This window comes from Ranitomeya variabilis, chromosome 2, assembly GCF_051348905.1.
Source record: "Ranitomeya variabilis isolate aRanVar5 chromosome 2, aRanVar5.hap1, whole genome shotgun sequence".
In the NCBI taxonomy this organism is placed as follows: Eukaryota; Metazoa; Chordata; class Amphibia; order Anura; family Dendrobatidae; genus Ranitomeya; species Ranitomeya variabilis.
The window spans coordinates 125,426,344-125,447,846 of NC_135233.1; the positions used below are offsets into that span (position 1 = coordinate 125,426,344).

At 43.2% G+C, this 21,503-nt stretch overlaps 1 protein-coding gene across 3 annotated transcripts in view; it reads left to right on the plus strand.

The window, feature by feature from the left end:
- Positions 1-21,503, plus strand: part of FEZ2 (fasciculation and elongation protein zeta 2) — a 74,130-nt gene that overhangs the window by 43,457 nt on the left and 9,170 nt on the right. For 2 of the 3 annotated variants that reach the window (XM_077282919.1, XM_077282918.1), the window contains exons 3-7: positions 7,482-7,598; positions 9,775-9,919; positions 12,055-12,323; positions 16,895-16,975; positions 20,543-20,618. In XM_077282919.1, coding sequence (XP_077139034.1) covers positions 7,482-7,598; positions 9,775-9,919; positions 12,055-12,323; positions 16,895-16,975; positions 20,543-20,618 — 688 coding nt within the window. The remainder of the gene's footprint in view (positions 1-7,481; positions 7,599-9,774; positions 9,920-12,054; positions 12,324-16,894; positions 16,976-20,542; positions 20,619-21,503) is intronic. The other variant, XM_077282920.1, reaches the window with a different exon arrangement.

Here is a 21,503-nt window from a genome sequence, read left to right on the forward strand (position 1 = left end):
AAAATAATACGTTCAGTAATTGGCCAGTATGGGGCGCCGCAGGTTCAGGTACAGCTGTAACCGCGCCCCTGTCCCTGACTGATACTGGCTCTACACGCCCCCATGACTGAATACAAAATGCTGGCAGGGAGAAAACATTTTATTTTCATTTTCTCCCTGTTTCATTCAGCTACGTGCAGGCACCGGGCAGTGTAATAAAACTGTTAACCTGTAGGTTAACGGTGTTTTTTCTGATGACAGGTTTTCCTGAAATTTTGTGCCCTTTTTTTTCTCCACACATACCTTTTGGAGTTGTATTTTAACCTCATCGTTCCACAGGAATTGCTTCTAAAGTGCACCAGGCTTGTTTAGATGTTCTTGGGCATACTTCTGTTATGGTGAGGACACCAGAGGTTTTCCACTGATGACTTCCATGGAGGCCATATTTGTGCGGGTGTCTCTGGAGTTGTGGTACATTGTTCTACTGTTCAGAGTCTGCTATGTCTTTCTCAAGGTCTTTTGCAGTCAAGCGGGCATTCTCATTTGCCTTTGAGCAGCTCTCACTGAAATTTTTCTTGATCTTCCAGACCTTATCTTGATCTCCTCTGTTCCTGGTAACTGCCATTTCTTAATTACATTTCAAACTGAGGAAAGGGCAACTTGAAAACGCGTTGCTATCTTCTTATAGCCTTCTCCTGCTTTGTGGGCCTCCACCATTTTCATTTTCGGACTCCTAGGAAGCTGCTTAGAAGAATCCATGGCTGCTGTTTTTTGGCACAAGGTTAGAGGAGACTGGGTTTTTCTAAAGCTTGAAAATTTGCATCACCTAGCCTTTCCAACAATGATGGTGAACAAGCTATAACCATCACAGGCTATTTAAGGTCTGAAACTTGGTCCAAGTTTTCTGAGCCACAAATCTCCAAGGGTGCTCAAATTTTGGCATCTGCCCATTTTCCTTTTTGTACTCTTTGAAATGTAAAAGATTAAACATTTGTTTCCTGGAAAAATACAAAAGAAATGTCATGTTGGCCTGTGAGAGATCAAAATGACTGTTATTGTGAACAGTTAAGCAAGTTGAAGCTTAAATGACCAGGGGTGCCCAAACTTTTACATCCCTCTGTATATACTGTGTATTATTCTAGCTTATGTGTATATTCATGCTGTATTTAGTGCTGTGATTTTAGGGCTTTCTTTATAAGACAAGTAAGAAAAAAGCCAGCTCACCGATCCTATGAAGAGGCCCAGAACGCCGTCCTGATGAGACGTGATAAAGCACAATAGAAAAAAGGGGGAAAATGTTCCAGCTTCTTCCGAATAAAATAGAAAATTTTATTAGAACATGTTTAAAATACAAGGTGCTCCTGAGACCTCACCATATCACATGCGAGGCAAGCTACGCGTTTCGACCGACACAGCGGTCTTTGTCAAAGCTGATCTACCATGTAACACATTTAGTATAAAAAGACCTCAGTGCCAATGAGATGTCAGAACGGAAAGGTCCTATTAACTAAGAACATAACAAAATAACCAAAAAAATCAGAGAAAATGCACACGAAAATATACGTAAAATGTAAGAAAATTATATAAAATATAAACATGTTGCACCATAACCATTTGATCTATTAATGAAACATTAACTCATTCCTCTTGTTTAAACCGTCAGGAAATCTCGTACCCAAATTAAAGATCCAATAGGCCTCACGTGTTAATAAAGTTCTATGTATATCCCCACCACGAATAGGTTTTATTATTTTTTCTATGCCCGTAATCCTCAAAGAATCAATATCCCGGAAATGATGCTCAATAAAATGTTTGGCTGCAGATGAAATGTTACGGTTGTTGTTTCCATTGTGAGAAATATCATATAAATGTTCAGAAATGCGGTTTTTCAGCTTCCTGATGGTACAGCCAATATAAGCTTTATTGCATGTAATGCAATCTATTTTGTATATCACATATCGCGTATTACAATTAATAAAATCTTGAATTGTAAATGTATTGCTGTTCTTGTGATCATTAAAAAATTTAGTAGTAACCATTTGTTTGCATGTCGTGCAATTAGTAACATTACATTTGTAACAACCCTTACATTTGAGCCAGGTGTCTTGTTGTTTGAGAAATAAAAGTACTCGGCGATAAAATATTCCGCAATGTGGGCGCCCTCCTGGCTACAATGTTACATCCTTTTTGTAAAACTTTTAGTGAGAATGGGATCTTCATACAAAATCGGTATCGCTTTGATAGTGATATTTTTAATTGCATTAAACTGGGGGCTATATTGCAGGCACACAAATGGTTTGTCAACAATGTCATTTTTAGTGATATTATTTCTAACGTGACAAACCTCAGACGAAATGAGATCACTTTGTTCTTTTTTGGAGACTATATTTAATGCTCAATATCCAATTGGGATATCCCCGTTTGTTAAATCTCTTGCAAGATCTCATCCAATCACTTTTGAGTGCGCAGTTGCGTTTCAGTCTTGTGAACTCCCCCACGGGGATAGGTTTCACAGTGTGCTTTGGGTGGCTGCTATTTGCGTGAAGGATCGTGTTTCCTGCAATGGGCTTAATGTAAGTTCGTGTTGAATTCAATTGATTAGGACTGCCTTGTCAATTCTAGGTCCAAAAAAGAAATTGTGGAACGTTCATGAATATGCGTAAATTTGTCTATTGGTCTTTTCTTTAGTCATCTGCCAGGAAGCAGTTTTATTGTCTTCTCCCCTTTCCTCTGATTGGATTCGGTCCTAATTTGCTCCCAGCGTTATGGATCTCGTATGTGGATTAATGAACATGTGGTAGATTTTATAATGCTTCAGTGTCTAGAACACTGTGACCTCTTGCTAAGAAGCCATCCATAGAAATAACACATTCCTAGCCTTTCTCCGGGGTGTGAGATGACCACTTATGGTTTTCACACGTTCACCAATATGAAAATGGGCAATCACGGGTGAGGGGGAAACATGGGGTCGGTGACTTCATCATTTAATGCATTCCCTTCTCTACAAAATTACCTTCCTCTATGATATGAGAATACAGACACACGACATGGGTTATGACAGACCCTCATCAATATTAAAATGAGGCTGAATTGTTTTGGGTATAACAGAGCTCTTACCAAGCCTCTGTCTCTTCAGATTTCTTCCCCACCTTGCTGCCTTCTCTTGCTGGACTAACAGATATTTTTGTGTGTGACCCCCCCCCCTCCCAAAGCAAAGGAGCTGTCAGTAGTGATGAGCGCAAGTGCTCGTTATTCAAGATTGCCGAGGGTGCTTTGGTATGCACCGAATATCGTGGGTTCTCGAGTGACATGCTCGAAACCCACGGCTGTTAGACAGCCACAAAACTTGAGGAGATTGCCTGACATACATGGCAAACTCTCGCCCCGTGCCCTTCACAGATGAGAGCAGGGTCACACTGCGGAGATATGACAGATGTGACAGAGTCTGGAGTCGCCATGGAGAACGTTCTGCTGCCTGCAACATCCTCCAGCGTGACCAATTTGGCAGTGGGTCAGTAATTTCTTAAGAGGGCTGCACAGCCCTGAATGCTATCGATCACATCTGGCACATCATGTCTCGTTTCATTCGCCAACACCACATTGCACCACCGACTGTCCAGGAGTTGAATGATTCTTTAATCCAGGTCTGGGAGGATATCCTCAGAGCATCTGCCGCCTCATCAGGTGCATGCCTAGGTGTTGTAGGGAGGTCCTACAGGCATGTGGAGGCCACACACACTACTGAGCATCATTTCCTTGTCTTGAGGCATTTCCATTGACGTTGGATCAGCCCGTGATTTGATCTTCCACTTTGATTTTGAGCATCATTCCAAATTCAGACCTCCGTGAGTTATTAATTTTGATTTACATTGATCATTTTCATGTTTTATTGTTCGCAACGCATTTCACGTTTATTCCTCTGGTCTCCGAGGCACTTACACTCTGTACAACAGATACCACAGAATAACGTCATCGAATCTACTATCCTACACTCCAGCGGCCCCGTCCTCCACCAATGTATTCACCGCTGTCTGCATCCCGAGGATGTGGATGGATAGCGGGCATGGGCTTGGTGCTGCCCGTAGGCCACAATTTCGTCCCTTTAACATAGACATAATGGCCAAATCACTGTCACTGTCCCCACTTCCTGTCAAATTGAGTAGGAAGAGGAAGTCTGCGATCAGCTGCTGCCCAGATTTCCTCCTCATGTTCGAGCTGTCTGAAGGCAGGGACAGTGACGCCAGTTCTGATTGGGCACTGGCGCCACGTATCACAACACCGCACGGGAGCCCTAGGGAGAGCGAGTGCTGCCACCGTGGAAACGGTGCAGGCACGGGACGTGAGTATAGGCTTTATTATTTTGAGGGCCAAACATTTTGATCAAGAAAGGGTTGTCCTAGTAGTAGACTACCCCTTTAACGAAACTTGGACAACAGCAACAGAGGTGCAGGCCCCATACCTCTCACCCCTTTGCAGCAGTGTCTGTTCTATATATACTGCAAGACAAGAAAACCTACTGGCACCAGATCCCGTTTCTTGCCACTGCAATTTACCTCATCAGCCTGCATGAAAACATCGGTGCACACCAGAAAAAAGTTTTAAATAACTGTCCAGAATGAGAAAAAAGGTGGCACTCGCCCTCCAAGTAAGACATTCCTTAATTTCATATTATAGAAGCTTCATCAAGAGAATGGTGGAACACTTCGTGGGGTGACAGCTTTTTCACGCTGTCTGCATTTCAACAGGTCCTGTGACATAGCTGCCATGCCCTGTGGTGAGACCCCTTTATATCGGATACTTGCCCCCACATGCTGGTCAGTTATGGCACAGGTGGTTATCACTATGGTCCAGATTCTTCTGCTTGTCTGTACTGTCTTTGTGTCTGCCCTCAGGCCAGCATGAAAGCCCTGCCTTATATGCTCTCTGGATGTAACCAGAGGTGGGATCCTGACCCCACGCTGACCTAGCCTTGTCACCAGCATAGTGCAAAGTTAACACAAGACCACCAGGCAAAATCATCACTTACTAGCGGTTCCTCAGACTGCTGCGACTGCTCCCCAGTTACACACCAGTCATTTCTTCAGTGCACTCAATAGCTCTGACCAATCTCTCACATAGCTTGTGCGTCGTCTTGGCTTTGGCCTTGTAATTTGAGAGCAGCATAATGTAGGGGTAGAGAGCCTGACTCCAGTGATGTCACTTACTAGGCTATTTGATTCAGTTTTAATAGAATCCCTGTTTTCTCTGCTGTAGATGTCGCACTTGTAAGAATACTGAGCTCTGTATAACCCCGCCCCCACCACTGATTGGTGGCTTCCTGTGTGCACTGTGCCTTGTCAGCAAGCTACCAATCAGTGATGGGGGCGGGGTTGCATAGAATAGCTGGACTGGCCTGCACTTGAGACCTAGTCAGGCAGTGGTAATCTCCTGCTGATAAAACCTGACACTACAGCACACAGCCTAATAAGTGTTACATCCCTGAGATCGCACTCTCTTGCCCTATACGATGCTGCTTCCAGATTAAATGACAAAAAACCTGCTGATTAGATTCCCTTCAGTTGTATCCTGCAGACCTGGGGTATGTGAGCAGATCGTGTGTTCTGAGCGTGGGAGCCGACACGCGTACAGTGTATTGTGACTAGGAGTAGTGTGTGGGTTTGTGCATTTCAGAACATGCCCCATTAGCTGTCAGCACAGGACACTCGGGGCGTTTATCGACGCTAAACTGAATTAGTGTAAAAAATAGTCCTCTAACCGTAAATAGGTCATCTGTCCCCTCCGAATACAGATGTCACTGGGAACATTCACAAATGGTCCTGTTTAAAATCCACATCGAGAAGAGCAATGACCCTGAGCCGAGGTGTTCTGTATGCAGCCAGCGTTCCCTTCTATCACCACTGAAGGCGGCTGGCTAAAGCGAGCGTCCTCCTGAATCAGGGAAGTAGAACTGATGTGTGAGTAACGGCTGTAAATGCAGTTGTAGACAGTTGTAGGGGTTAACAGGCCGCACAGTAGACCGGTGGTTACAGAGCGTCTAGTCACTGAGTGCCCCTCATTGGCAGTGACTGGTGGGAATAGATGCCATATATAAATAGTAGGCGTTATTGGCCTCCATTCACACCTGTGTTACGATTATGGGAACTGAAAAATGACTGCTGAGCACTTGAGCCCCCCACACCACTGGCTGCGTTCTGCCCATGTACATAGAAAGCTGGGGGCGGGGTTATACAGAGCTCATGAATAAGCAGCAGGGTTACTAGGCCTCCAGTGATAATCTCCTGCTGAGAAAACAGTGATTTTATCAAAACTACCCTAAGCAGCCCAGTAAGTGATACATACCCGGAATCGGGGGTCTCTGTCTCCACATTATACTGCTCTCCCGTTAGGTGGCAAAATCCTGGTAACAGATTCCCTTTAAGTGCTAAATACCCATCAGTTTTTTTTTTTCTGGGCAGCATGTGGCAGAGAACTTCACAGATGGACCATAATTCCAAAGTTTCAGGGGGTTCCCAATCATCAAGTGATGGCATATCCTAATGATAGCCATGGGACTAGCCATGTTTAAAAAGAATCTGTCATGTCTCCGTATGAGAAAGCCATTCTGGAGCATTTTTTCTTTGACTTCCTCTGTTGTTCCTCCTAGAAATGTATAAATTGATAACTGGATCTTCCCATTTGTTACATCACTGTGTGTGGATGCACCCCCTTGGTAAGGAGGATGGGTGACAACTATTTGTTAAATATTCAGGCGATCTCCTAATTACTGACTATTGTCTCACCCCACCATTGGGTGTAGATAATGGAGGACATCATTTTGCTCCCTAGAGCAAGGCCACAATACTCGCCTATAGAAGTCATTATTAGACATACCAGGATGTTCCCCATGGTCCACTTGGCGATGACTAACATCTGTGGACTATTAAAGGGACTCTGTCACCTGAATTTGGAGGGAACAATTTTCAGCCATAGGGGCGGGGTTTTCGGGTTTTTGATTCACCCTTTCCTTACCCGCTGGCTGCAATATTGGATTGAAGTTCATTTTCTGTCCCCCGGAGTACACGCCTGCGTAAGGCAAGATTGCCTTGTGCAGGCGTGTACTATGGAGGACAGAGAATGAACTTCAATCCAATATTGCGGCCAGCATACAGCCAGCGGTAAGGAAAGGGTGAATCAAACACCCGAAAACCCCACCCCTATGGCTGAAAATTGTTCCCTCCAAATTCAGGTGACAGAGTCCCTTTAACAAGACCAGACTGAAAGCCTAACAGGACAAATGGAAAATAAGAGGATCAGAATAAATGCTAACCACTGAGCCACTTTCTCACATTCTGGCAAATCAATGGGGTTTTGAGGAGCTGCAGAAAGTCTCCCATGAAATGTTGTGGCAGGTTTCTCAATCCTTTTATTTTCTTATACTCTATTTCATTCTAGTTTTTTTTTTGTTTGTTTTTTTTAAATTCTAGATCGAGAAGTTAATCACTGACTGTATTTTCTCATTTCAGGTGGACAGTAACTTAAACCTTGACCTGTCTGATGACGAGGAGCTGAGGGAACAGCTGGACATGCATTCAATAATCGTGTCCTGCATAAACGACGAGCCGCTCTTCACCGCCGAGCAGGTGAGTAAGGATCTCCTATTACCCGGCTTTATGGAAGAACACCCTGTTCACACTTCCATTACTTCTTCTCGATAAAAGTATAACCTGCAAATAAAGGGTCTTGTAGAGGGACAGTAGCTCTTTTTAGAATAATAGAGGGGTCCACAGTGGGGTACAATCTTCTTATTACATTCATACGATCGATCGCTTTAGGTTCTGACCCGGCGTGTAATCACTGACATGTGGAGGATTGTGCAATTTGAAATGTCTGATTTATGCTAATGACCACGTCCTAAGCTGATTTTTGGTGTGCCCTCCTGCAGAGCAAATGGGCATTACAATATTGGTTTCAGTGTATTAATGTGGTGCCAGATTCCCATACATTCGCTGCATGTGAATGGGGTTCTTGGAATTGTTCCATCGCATTCGGCGTGACAAAGCGGAGGATTAACCCATTGAGCAGCAATGGAGCTGGGCTTTGTGCCAATTCACGGCACCATTGATCGGCATCCTCTTGTGAAATTTTCAGCAGATCCATGGAGTGTGAACATGGCCTAGTGTGACCCCCTTGTTTGATATATCATGAAGAAACCTCTCCATATAGGGCCTATATATGATATAAGATGGTGCCACAGGGGGGTGGGGGGGGGTCACTGAAAAAAGGGGAAGATGCCAGAGGGTGAGTATAAGCGTAGGGGCAGGGACCTTTTGGATTAAAGCGCCACTCCAGCACTGAAAAAGAAAAAAAAAAGCCACAGTGGTGATTTGTGTTTTCTTGCACTGTCGGTTTGTCAATTCTTTCAGCAGTTTTTCATTGGTGTATCACCCGTACACACTAATGGGAGAGTACAAAAAGTAAAAACGTGTTTGTTTTTTGTGGTGTTTTTCTGTACTGTTGACAAACCGCATATGTAATCTGTAATTTGGACTCCATGTTTCACAAGCAAAAAATAACGTTGCGTGTGAACATAGCTGTGAGGACACGGGGGGTCAGTGGGTGCTCTCGTCCACTGGCTCGAAATCGCATGGACCAAGGATCATCCCACTGATCGCCCGCTCTCCTTTTAATGTGGGCATAACACTTCTCAGACAACACAGGGCAAGGGTAAAGCAGCGTGGCAATAATTTATTGAACCACCAACAAATAACCTATAGAACAGTCCCAGCAGATACCCAAGATGGCGCACATTAGAGTCTCACCCTTCTGCTGGCTCGCCGGGATTAGAGCAGCTGCAATTTTGGGGCTTCCAGGCTGACTATCCCCAGCAGGGGCGCCCAGCTTCTGTCGGGCACTGTACCCTCCCCTTGTGTTGTCTTGAGTAGTATTACGCCCATGGGGAAAGGAGAGCGGGCGTTCAGGCGGTTTTGGCTAGTGGACCAGTGCGCCAGCTGACCTCCCCCCCCATGTCTCCACATTATAGTGGCAGCAGTGGGATGATCCCTGGTCCATGCGGGGACAGAGCACCCACTTACACCCCATACCCCCATCCTCTCCCCTGTGACCTCACAATAACCTTTCTGATCCCCAGATGCATGCACTTTAGCCACAAGGGTCAGACCACGACCCCATCTTTTATAAAGAAGCACCTAATGAGCAGGTGCAAAGGTCACTGTAGGAAGGGGCGGCAGGATCATGTGTGACATCGTCAGTTACGGTTTATGGATCGTTTATCAGCTGTATATAGAGGTTTTGCCTGTCTTTCTAATCCTGCCTTTGCGGATAAGGGGCCTGCTGAAAACTCTTCCTGAAAACACAGGAAGTGTGAATCTTAAAAAAATGCCTCTGACCAAATTAAGATTTCAATTTTATTTTATTTTTTTATTGCCAAAATGTTTTTGAAAAAATACATATCTCACAAAAACTTGATGAAACTATATAGGCAAGGTATGATCAGAAACAAATGACTCTTGACTGGGTCATTGAAGTGTTGTAATCCAGTGGGTTGTTCCTTCCAACACAGTTGTGGGGTGCTGCTGGATTGCTGGCATGGTAGCCTGGAGCTCCTGGAGGCCCGATCACGCCATCTTGGTGCCCCTTTGAATCATCCATTACTTTCTCAAGCAATACCTAAGACCTTGCTCTCTGTGTTGGTTGTGTGATACGTCTTCCTTGCCATGTAACTTCACATTAAAGACTTGTGGAACCTTTATAAACTCACACAAAATTCATTAGCTGTGATCTCTGTTTTCCTGGCAGGTTATAGAAGAAATTGAGGAAATGATGCAGGAGTCGCCTGACCCAGAAGAGGATGACACTCCGTCTCAGTCGGATCGCCTCTCGATGCTTTCACAAGAGATCCAGACACTCAAAAAGTCTTCCTCCAGTAATGGCTATGAGGATAGTAAGTAGATGGATGTGTCGGAACATAGTAATTATTGATTCCTTATCAGCCCGAGGATGTATTCATCACTCGTGTACGGTCTGGCCTCCTTATAGATCAGACTTGTAGTATAATGTTAATCCAGAATGGGAACACTTCCCCAGTGTGATGTACATACCTGCCAAAGAATAGGAACCTGCAGGTCTTGACTAGTCGCTCCATGTAAAAATGTAACATTTTGTTTAGTCATTGTATCATTTATTAGTACTTATTACATAATAGATGCTCTATGTAATTCTTGATCGAACTCCTCCTGTGATTTTTTTTTTTTTTTTTTTATGTATATATTTTTTTGGCTGTGAATCAACCGCACAGACCACAGTGTGCACTGCATGATAAGAGCTCAGTTTGATGCTCAGATCAGCAGATTATCCCAGTGTTCCCCAACTCCCTCCTGCGGGGTCATCAGAAGAGCAAGAGCCGTCAGAACTTGCAGCACAGAGTGAATAGGCCTCAAATTACCCCCAGAAATTTATTTTTTTTGCCCATTTTTCTCATTAGATTATGCATTTTTCATAACTGATATATGAGCAGCTTCCTTTGTCCTATGCAGTGAATCCTGTTCATTAATGTGTAGGTTGGCATGACTGAATATCCAACATGAAAGGAGTTTCTAATTACTTTAAGATTATTCACCAGGCAGCTTCTCCGCCCTTGAATGGAAAGTGTCTGGAGATGTGGCCATGTACAGTCCTCCTGCATCTCACAGTGAAAGAGAAACAGCTGGACTCGAATAAATGGGGCTTTAAATGGCTCCAACGATCAAACACTAGACTTGGATATGGTGGAAGCATGTTGTCAGTATTCGCCAAATACTGAGAGAGCGGAGAATGCAGATACAGATGTAAATTGGAGGGATCTACTGTATTGTGTGACATGTTATGTTCCTCATGGGTATCAGATGCTGGTTCACAGCTTTTAGAGGGAATCTGTCACCAGGTTTCTGCTATCTAATCTGAGAGCAGCATGATTTACGGGCTGAGACCCTAATTCCAGTAATGTCACTTACTGGGTTGCTTGCTGTTATTTTGATCATATCACTGTTTTCTCTGCTGTTAATCTACCAATTCTCTGAATGCGGAGTCTCCAGCACTGCTCCCGTGTCTTATTGTCTGCAGTGCTGATGTTTCGATAACATCACTAAGGCTACGTTCACATTCGCGGCTAGCGCCGCAGTGTCGGGCACCGCAGCGGCGCCGCATGCATCATGCGCCCCTATATTTAACATGGGGGCGCATGGACATGCGGTGCACTTGCTTTTTGCGCCGCATGCGTCCCTGCGGCGCCCGCGTCGGGGCGCAGAGGACGCAGCAAGTTGCATTTTTGCTGCGTCCAAAATCAATGGAAAAAAGGACGCATGCGGCGCAAAAAGCAGCGTTGTGCATGTGTTCACATTTGCGCTGTGCGTTGCGGCGGCGACGCTGCGGCGCACACCGCAAATGTGAACGTAGCCTAAAGCCAGTAACTGAGCGCAGCGTCTGCTCGTGTTGACGTCAGCACTGCAGACAATAAGTGATAACAGGAGCCAGTGGTGGAGATTCTGCACTGGACAGGAGAAGGGCAAGTAAAGCATAGATAGATAGTTTATCATTAGTTAAAAGCATTCATCCCTGTAAGACCATATGCACAGCTATCCAGACCAATATCATGTCTGCTGGACCCATACACTGCTGTGTGCATGCTCATGCAGGAGCCGACTTCTACTGCCCTGTGGTTGGCGCGATCAGTGGGGGTATCAGAAGCGATCATTGGGGGGTATCAGAAGCGATCATTGGGGGGTATCAGAAGCGATCATTGGGGGGTATCCGTCAAGCCCTACACACTGCTGTACAGGACCCCATGCGTGTTACAGATTTGTGCATGAGCCATTGGTTTAGTGTGAGATCTACCGGATAATGTGATTCCAGACTGTGAATTCCTGGCATTTTACTATAGATACAGTTTGAGTGGTAGAGTAAATTGTAAGGTAAGGCATTGGTTTTATGGAATAGTAATCATTATCTTACTCGTAAATCCTGTTCTGAGCGGTTATACATCAGTCTAGTGGGAAGTGTTTGCTCTCTGACTGCTGTGTCTTTTTTTTCTCTTTTCTACAGAAGTGAAGCAGATGTCCATGGCAGAGTTAAATGATCTTTTGGAGGAAATTGAGATGGCCATTAAGGATTACTCTGAGGAGCTGGTGCAGCAGCTGGCTTTACGGGATGAGCTGGAGTTTGAGAAAGAAGTGAAGAACAGCTTTATCTCTGTACTCATTGAAGTGCAGAACAAACAGAAGGAACACAAGGAGAATGTGAAGAAGAAGCGAAAGCTGAAAAGTAACAGCACACAGAATGGCAAACAGGAGAAGGGTCATCTGCCGGGAACGGTAAGGATATATGTCCGCCAGGGTGAAAACACGAGGCATAGGATCAAAATGTCCATTCAAAGCTAAGACTTCAGGGTTTTTTTTCTTCATATTTGCCATTCAAGTAGTTTTAGTTCCTTGAGATCCTAAGACCACATTTTTCCTGACTGATCGTCCAGCTAGTTGACCTCATCACATAAAGGAGTCATATGATGATATTAAACCTCAGCTTTACGTCCAGCTTCGGAAAGTCAGTACACGTTCCCAGTAACAGAATGGAAATGAGGCCTGCCAACTCTGCCTTCATGTAGCGTCAGGAGGAGTATCATGGTGGGCTAGGTCCACTCCACGTTTGTGATTCAACTTGTGTGCCAGGATAATCTTCAACCCCATAGACGTTTGGAAGTCACATCACCAGAGGAATCCATACATTAGATTGGTCCGATTAAGGAGGGGGATCCATCCTCCTATTAAGATGTCTACATGCCCCTTTAGTTTTGTGTTCAGCTATTGTTCTTGCCTTTCAGGTTATGAATGTTGGCGCTCACCATATATGTATTGTTCTAAATGTATTTTATAGAATAGTCAATTATTGTAGTTTATTATGCTATTATCACCTTAACACAGTATCATGTACATGATTGCGGGGGTGAACGTGGTGGGGAAAGAGTTAAACTATCTGCACGCAGTTCATTACAGCTATATTACATAACCAAAATTTGTATCTAATAGCTGCGGCCATAGCTGAGCTCCAATTACTGCTGTTAATCATTTAAATGCTGCAGTCCATCAGTGGCGGTACATGGCATGGTTCCTGGCGCTTGTGCACACCAGCTCCCATATGGCCCTGATACCATGGCCGCTGGGGACCTGTCATCTTGGTACTACTGGGAAGCCCAGCCAAGGTTTCCACCATGGACTGCAATGCCGAAGTATTACCGTATATAGAATAAGCATGTGGACAATCATAGGTTCAAGTCCTTTAAAAAGATTAAAAATATATCTGTTCAAACTCCAGAATTGCAGTTTTCCTGTAAGGTTACCCTATCCCAAGAAGAAAAAAATGCATTGAAAATCGATCAAAACGTTGCATGTACCCCAAATTGGTATCAAAACATTTTGCAAAAACGAGCCCTGATGCAGCTCCAGAAAATGAAAAATAAAACTGTAAGGTGTCTCGGAAAATGGCACCATAAACCAAAATCAACACACTTAGGCTAGTTTCACATTTGCGTTTAAATCCGCAGCGTTTAAAACGCATCCGCAAGTGGTGGAAAAAACGCATATAAACGCGTACAAACGCGGCGTTTTTTTGACGCATGCGTTGATGCATGCTGTTAAAAAAACGCCGCGTTTGTACGTGTTTACATGCTTTTTTTCCTGCGTTTCGTTTGCGTTTATGGTGCGCATGATGAGAAATTTCACAAGAGAAAAATCAAGCTGGTAATTCAGCGCGGTGTACAGTAAAATCATACTGACAGGTTAGAATAGAGTAGATATATACACATAGAATAGGTATATATACATATATATATATATGTCAGTGAGACACCTATATATGTATATTTATATTTAATGCAGCGCTAGATAGCATAAAAGCCGCTAATTCAATTGCCGGCTTTTCCTATCTCCTTCACAAACCCGACAGGATATGAGACATGGTTTACATACAGTAAACCATCTCATATCCCTTCTGTTATTACATATTCCTCTTCAGTAATGTAAGAAGTGTCTGTGTGTCAAATTTGGGGGCTCTAGCTATTAATTTAAAGGGTTAAATGGCGGAAAAAATTGGCGTGGGCTCCCGCGCAATTTTCTCCGCCAGAGTGGTAAAGCCAGTGACTGGGGGCAGATATTAATAGCCTAGAGAGGGACCATGGTTATTGGCCCGCCCTGGCTACAAACATCTGCCCCCAGCCACCCCAGAAAAGGCACATCTGGAAGATGCGCCTATTCTGGCACTTGGCCTCTCTTCCCACTCCCGTGTAGCGGTGGGATATGGGGTAATGAAGGGTTAATGTCACCTTGCTATTGTAAGGTGACATTAAGCCAGGTTAATAATGGAGAGGCGTCAATTATGACACCTATCCATTATTAATCCAAAAGTACAAAATGGTTAAGAAAACACACACACATTATTACAACGTCCTTTAATGAAATAAAGACAGGTTGTTGTAATATTTTATTATACTGGTAATCCACCTGAAGACCCTCGTTCTGTAACAAAGGAAAAATAAAAAAACAACAATATCTCATACCTTCCCTCGCTCAGGTCAAGTCCCACGAAGTAAATCCATCTGAAGGGGTTAAATCATTTTACAGCCAGGAGCTGTGCTAATGCACTCGCTCCTGCCTGTAAAACCCCGGGTACTGAATGGAAAGCAGGGTGACCTGTAGTTACCTTGAGTCGCGGTGAGGCGCCCTCTGCTGGATGTCCTCATATGAACTCGAGCCTGGTAAAAGTTCCCACGCTCGAGTTCATATGAGGACATCCAGCAGAGGGCGCATCACCGCGACTCAAGGTAACTACAGGTCATTCCCCTCCAATCCATTCATTCCCTGGGTTTTTACAGGCAGGGGCGGCTGCATTAACAGGCTTCTGCTTGTAAAACTAGTTAACCCTTTCAGATGGATTTACAACGTGGGACAGAACGACGGAAGGTAAGGAATATTGTTGTTTGTTTTTTTAAACTTTGTTTCAAGTGACAAAGGGTCTTCAGGTGGATTAAGAGTCTAATAAAATATTACAACAACATGTGTCTTTATTTCATTAAAATACTTTGAAATAATGTGTGTGTGTTTTATTAACCATTTTGTACGATTGGATTAATAATGGATAGGTGTCATAATTGATTCTCCATTATTAATCTGGCTTAATGTCACCTTACAATAGCAAGGTGACATTAACCCTTCATTACCCCATATTCCACCGCTACACGGGAATGGGAAGAGAGAGGCCAAGTGCCAGAATAGGCGCATCTTCAAGATGTGCCTTTTCTGGGGTGGCTGGGGGCAGATGTTTGTAGCCAGGGGGGGCCAATAACCATGGACCCTCTCTAGGCTATTAATATCTGCCCCCAGTCACTGGCTTTACCACTCTGGCGGAGAAAATTGCGCGGGAGCCCACGCCAATTTTTTCCGCCATTTAACCCTAATTAATAGCTAGAGCCCCCAGATTTGACACGCAGACACTTCTTACATTACTGAAGAGGAATATGTAATAACAGAAGGGATATGAGATGGTTTATTGTATGTAAACCATGTCTCAAATCCTGTCGGGTTTGTGAAGGAGATAGCAGAAGCCGGTAATTGAATTAGCGGCTTTTATGCTATCTAGCGCTGCATTAAATATAAATATATATACATAGGTGTCTCACTGACATACATATATATGTATATATACCTATTCTATGTGTATATATCTACTCTATTGTAACCTGCCAGTGTGACTTTACTGTACATCGCATGTGTTCAAAAAAGCAACAAAACGCATGTGCTTAAAAACGCATGCGTTTACATTGACAGCAATGCGTTTTTTTGTCGCAATCCTTGTGCGATCGAACGCATGCGTTTCCTGGCGCCAAATAGACGCCTCTAGAAATTACTACATGTTGCATTTCCGCGCCAAGCCGCAAACGACGAGACGACGCATGCGTTGGCAAACGCGGCAAAACGCGACCAAAAAAAAAACGCATGCGTTTTTAATGTTAAATATAGGAAAACACGATGCATGCGTTTATATGCGGTACAAACGCTGCGGCCACAAACGCAAATGTGAAACCAGCCTTATGGTGTTTTTTTTGTACATTTTTTTTTTCAACCATTAGATTAGAATTTTAAAAAAATCTAAGTCTGTTTGGCATCATCGTAATGATACTGACATTGGGAATCATCCTCTCGGGTCATTTTTACACTAAAATGAGCGTTGTTGAAACAAAACCCCCCTCCCAAAAATAAATGAGAATATTTGGGGAGTTGAGGATTGGAATTTTACAATACATCATATGGTAAAATGAATGAAGTTATTAAAACCTACAACTTTTCCCGCAAAAAAACAAACCAAAATGATGTCTCTTGTAAGAAGGTAATGCAAAAAAGGAAAAATCGCCCATCCTTAAAGGGATTAAACCGCTCCACTGAGCAATTTCCACCCTTTTCCTATACTCGTGCATGGTTTGACTTTAACTAGGTAGATATTCATATAGGCTTAAAGATGTAATTCACCTCGCATATGAATTTGTCTTTGGGAAATGGACACATCACTTCTGGCTGAGTGATGTCCTGCTGTGAACTGAAATGACCCGAGGCCAAGATAAGAGGACACGGGTAGGAACGGGCCGCGATGCCAGAATCTGTGCAGTCCTAGTTTTAGAAGCCAAATCAGACCACACACAGTTCATTATTAGAGGAGTCATAATGATAACTAAATACATTTTAGGTGGGAACATTGGCCTTTCTTTCCTTGTCCATGATATTCTCGATCTTTGTGTGTACTGGTTGTCTTGTTGAGTCTCACATTACATCTAACCACTTACTAACCTCTTCTTTATCTTTCTTCCTTTACTGCTTGCTGTGCTTCTGCGCTCCTTTAGCGTTTCAGTATGGAAGGCTTGTCAAACGTCATACAGAATAGCTTTCGCCAGACGTTTGGGAGTTCGGGTGGAGAAAAACAGGTGCTGGGTTTTTCTTTCTCCTCTGCTCCTGTCTTCCCTTTCTCAGTAACTTGAATTTCTATGTTGTCAGTGTTCCGTACTCTGCTCCCAGTGATTAGAGGGTTGTACTAGGCATAGGAAAAAGTCCTGCCAGAGTCTGTTTAGGCGTTTCGTCAGTCTGCGTTCAGCCTGTAGGTAAAGGGGTTTTCTGGGGTAATTTTTTTTTTTTTTTTAAACTTCATCTACTTTAAAATAACACAATAATCCTTACTTACCTGCTGCAGCTTCAGGACTGCTTTTCTGCTGACGCATTTGCAGAGATGATGACCTGACCAAAGGGTGTGACCTCTACAGCTGTTTTATGATGACCATTTCACCATGACCACTGAGTCCCGTGATTGACCGGCAATATTTACACAAGGCATGCCTGTTGAAAAAAAAAAAATCCTGAAAAATCCCTTTTAACACAGATTTCTTCTGTAACGAACCTTTTTCATAAAGCCTTTTAGTGAGGAGAATACATTCTTCTAGTATCTTTGAAACAGATTACTGCTGGTCACTCAGGAGTCCAGCAGCGGGGTGTCCTTTTAGATCTTTTTGTGCTGCATTCGCACATCTGTGTGTCACGGTCCGAAGACTCATGGGCCGACCATCATTCTTTCGACCCAAACTCAAAGGGTTCAAAGATATATATGAGGTTGTCATTGTTGGGACAGAAGACCTGCAGCTAGTCCATGAATCCAGCTTTGCAAAAAGATTGTCCAAAGAGGACAACCCATTTAGAGAGGACCTATCATTTTTTGGGAAAACTCCAAACATGACCTAAATTAAATTAGAAAACTTTTCTCAAACGCCTATAATTGGCAAAAGAGAGTATTTCCCTATTACAGGAAAGCCTGGTTTATTTTACTAGAGTAAGCACAAAATCGGCTTCTCTTCTCTAGGAGTGGGGAGCTGATTCTATACATCATCTAAATTATAAATGGAGTGTTGGCACCAGATATGGCGGAATTCAAGATGAACAAATCAATTTGCCAGGTTTGCTGTCTTGCTGTTTTCCTGGCCCATATAATACAGTGGGAGAATCAATTCACATATTTCCTTCTTAATGACTTCATCAATGCATCCCCTGATATGCTGTGAATTAGCAAAATGTAAATCTTGTAATGTTTTTGTCTGTCAGAAGTGAAAAGTAGACAGCACCGCCAATTTGTCCGAGTAATGGTGCGGGACACACCTGGTTTCAATTGAAGCTTGCCTTCGGATCTCGGGTGCTTTTACCGAAAGTAACAGAAATGCAATCCATAGCCAAAGAAAAAAAGTAGTAGCACTCACCCATCCTTTAAAATTGGTTAGTCCTTTATTCAAAGACTGTAAAAACATTCATGGCTCGGGGGTGTGCAGGGAAGAGTGTGCAGGTTCCGACTGACTAACCCATTTTAAAGGATCGGTGAGTGCTACTACTTTTTTCTTTTGATATGGCTTGTAATGTTCTTGTTTACCTCCAGCCATGATAATGATTTTTTTCTGTCTACTGATGTATAAGATATCTATGTATATTGTGCAGCACAAATAGAGGACACAGCTGCTTAAAAAGGGTTCATCTCCAAGAGGAGGACTTGGCTGCTTCTAAAAGGTTAATCTACTAGAAGATAAAATAGCTGCTTGTAAAGGGTTGCTATATTATGGGGGCTTCAGTTGCTTTCAGAGACAAATTCAGACATCTGTTGTATGTGGTCTTGATTCATGGGGAAAGTTTTTGTTATTTTTTTTTCAGTCTGTACACAGACTGTATTTCAGATATGTGAATGAGACCTAAGGACTCTGACTTCTGTACTCAGAGCCCACAGCAGACACAAAAGAGAAGACTGATGGGCTTTACATATTTAGCTGTTTCTTAATGCCTCTTGCCCCCTCCCCCACCCATTTTTGTATATAGTACATCATTTCTTTTCTTCCCTTTTTATTACATATGGCCACATAAAAGTAAAATAATTTATTTTCACAATGTTTCCTGAAGTTATTTCAAGACTAATTGGAGAGAACACATTCTATGGCTTCACTAGTTAATTTGTGGGATAAGCATTTCCCAGTACAGCAGGACATCATTAATGCTGATCTGCCAGATCAAGTGCCAATTACCAGGTAGACATGACCATCTGGTTCCTTCAGTGTTCCCGGTACATTTGTAGGACAAGAGTTGCACGCACTTTTTTTTTATTTTTTTTTTACCTCTGCACAACAGGGATGCATGTTTTTTTTATTGACTATTTAGACTCCAATCTTCACTTTCTGAGTCTTGATTCTAAAAGAAAGATTGTTACATGTTGAGGATATTGCCTCTGCTTGTACCCTTAGGCCTGACAACCCCTTTAAATACAAGTCTGTAGTCTCTCTATGTAACTGTAGACTTGTGAATCCTCTCAGCGCATCACTGCTCCGGTGCCAGGGCAGATGCGTGACCGCAGGGGTGTAATTTGCATACATGTGGTCACATTCCAACTAGACGTGCGTGGCCTTGCTCAATGCAAGTGTATTGAGTGAGGCCGGACATGTCTAGTCATATTGTGACTGCAAGTCTGCAAAGCACATACTAGTAAGTCAAATGACCACCCGTTCCCGACATCGGAGATTCCTCACAAGACCCAGTGTCCTCTCTGAAGATTCACCAGTCTGAAGCTACATACACGCCGGATCATTTCAGACAAAAACAGGCCCGGCTGCAATCAGCAGTCCGATTCATGCTACCTGTGGTTTAAGCATGAATCAACAGACAGGTTCCCTTTAAAGAAACACAGAGCTTAGAAATGAATGACAAAAGGAACCGGAGGTAATCTTGTTTTGTTAGTGCCAAGGATCTTCTACGTCCGGGAGGCTCCTGCTGCAGCCGGTTGTCTTATAGCCAGACATAGCATTGTGAAGAATAGATGGGGTGACATCGCTACTGGGACACAGCTTTCTTATACATTTCTATTTGTGAAGCAGAGTTTTGAGGGTGGGAGGGCTGGTTTGTGCATGTTCTGTGCCTATTGCTACTGTAAAAAGTAAGGTATTTTCATGTGTACTATTGATTTATGAAATAACGAAAATAAGAAACATTGTAATATGTCATATCCGAGAAATCTGCTTCTTTCTCCACCAAGATTGAACTTTCATTCTCAGTTCGCAGGTAAAATCTGTATTCAGTGAAGACAGATTGTTACATTACTGAGATTGGAGATGGCAGGTGCTACTGATTCTTTGTAGAGCGCGCAGAGGCGGAGGATTTAGGAGCTCTGCCTCTACTGTAGCTCCTCTTCCCACCCGCTACATAGAAGATAGCATCTTAATCAGTGACAACTTCCATCTCAGTGATGGAAAAATCTGTTTCCACTGAACAAACATTACCCATAAATCAATAATTGTGTATTAATGATCAGTCCTGGTGGAAAAAGAAGCAGATCTCTCTGATAAGACATATTCCTAAGTTACTTCTTTTCATGTGTACTATTGATTGATGAATTAAAACGACTAGTCTGCATGTTTATAAAGTTATGTGACGTGGACTTGCACAATGCTTTTGTAAAAGGTTTTGCTTTCTATTTACAGTATTTAACAACTGTTATTCCGTATGAAAAGAGAAATGTCCCTCCTTCTGTTGAAGACCTCCAAATTCTTACAAAAAGTAAGTGTGAACCAATGGAATTCCTGTAATGGAACCTCACAAAGTAAAGCTGCTGATGTCCTAGTGGTGTATCCGAACGTAGCTCCTTAAAGTCCCAATTAGATTAGGTCTCTAGGACCCATGTACCTTTTATTTTCCTCCTAAAGCCTCTGATGAAGCTGTATGATGCTTATTTATGTAGGACAAATTGTCCAGTTGTGTTACTGAAAATGGAATTTGTGTCTCTGCATTCACAGGGCCATACAATTGTGCTATAATTTATTTTTTCTTTTTAAGCTCTTTTTATGCCATGTGCCAAGTTATATTAATTTGTACAGGTCAGCAATTTTAGCAGTGTCGCTTTTTTTTTTCTTCTAGAAATTGCTGAGCGCTGTACTTGGTTATCTATCTCCATCAGTCCATAGACAATGAATAGAACAGTGGTGTGCGATTCTAACAGTCGCTCCGGTGACTGCATGTCACTGGATTTGTGAGTGTCCCAGCAGTGAGACTGGGAATGGGTGGTCTTCATGATGGGTGATAAGTTGCTATGATGGACCATCAGGTTTAAAGGGGACCTTTCACGATTTTTTTCAAGTTGAACAGGACACAGGATGTAGTAGAAGCTGCAGGTTGGGGAAAAAAACTGGTTGGATGTTTTTTATGTTTTGCCTCTCTTGCAGAGGCATTATGGCATATGTCAGTAACCACACACGTCTGCTGTGCTGAGGCAACTTGTAACTGCTCTGCAGTGAGATCATGGGTGTCATTATGTCTCACACAGGAGTAACCTGCCTGTGCGGGACGACTACTGTGTGAGATGCAGTGACAACGCTGATCTCACTGTGGAGCGAGTACCAGTTGTCTTGAGTACAATGTGTTTAAGTATGATACTGACACCTCTCC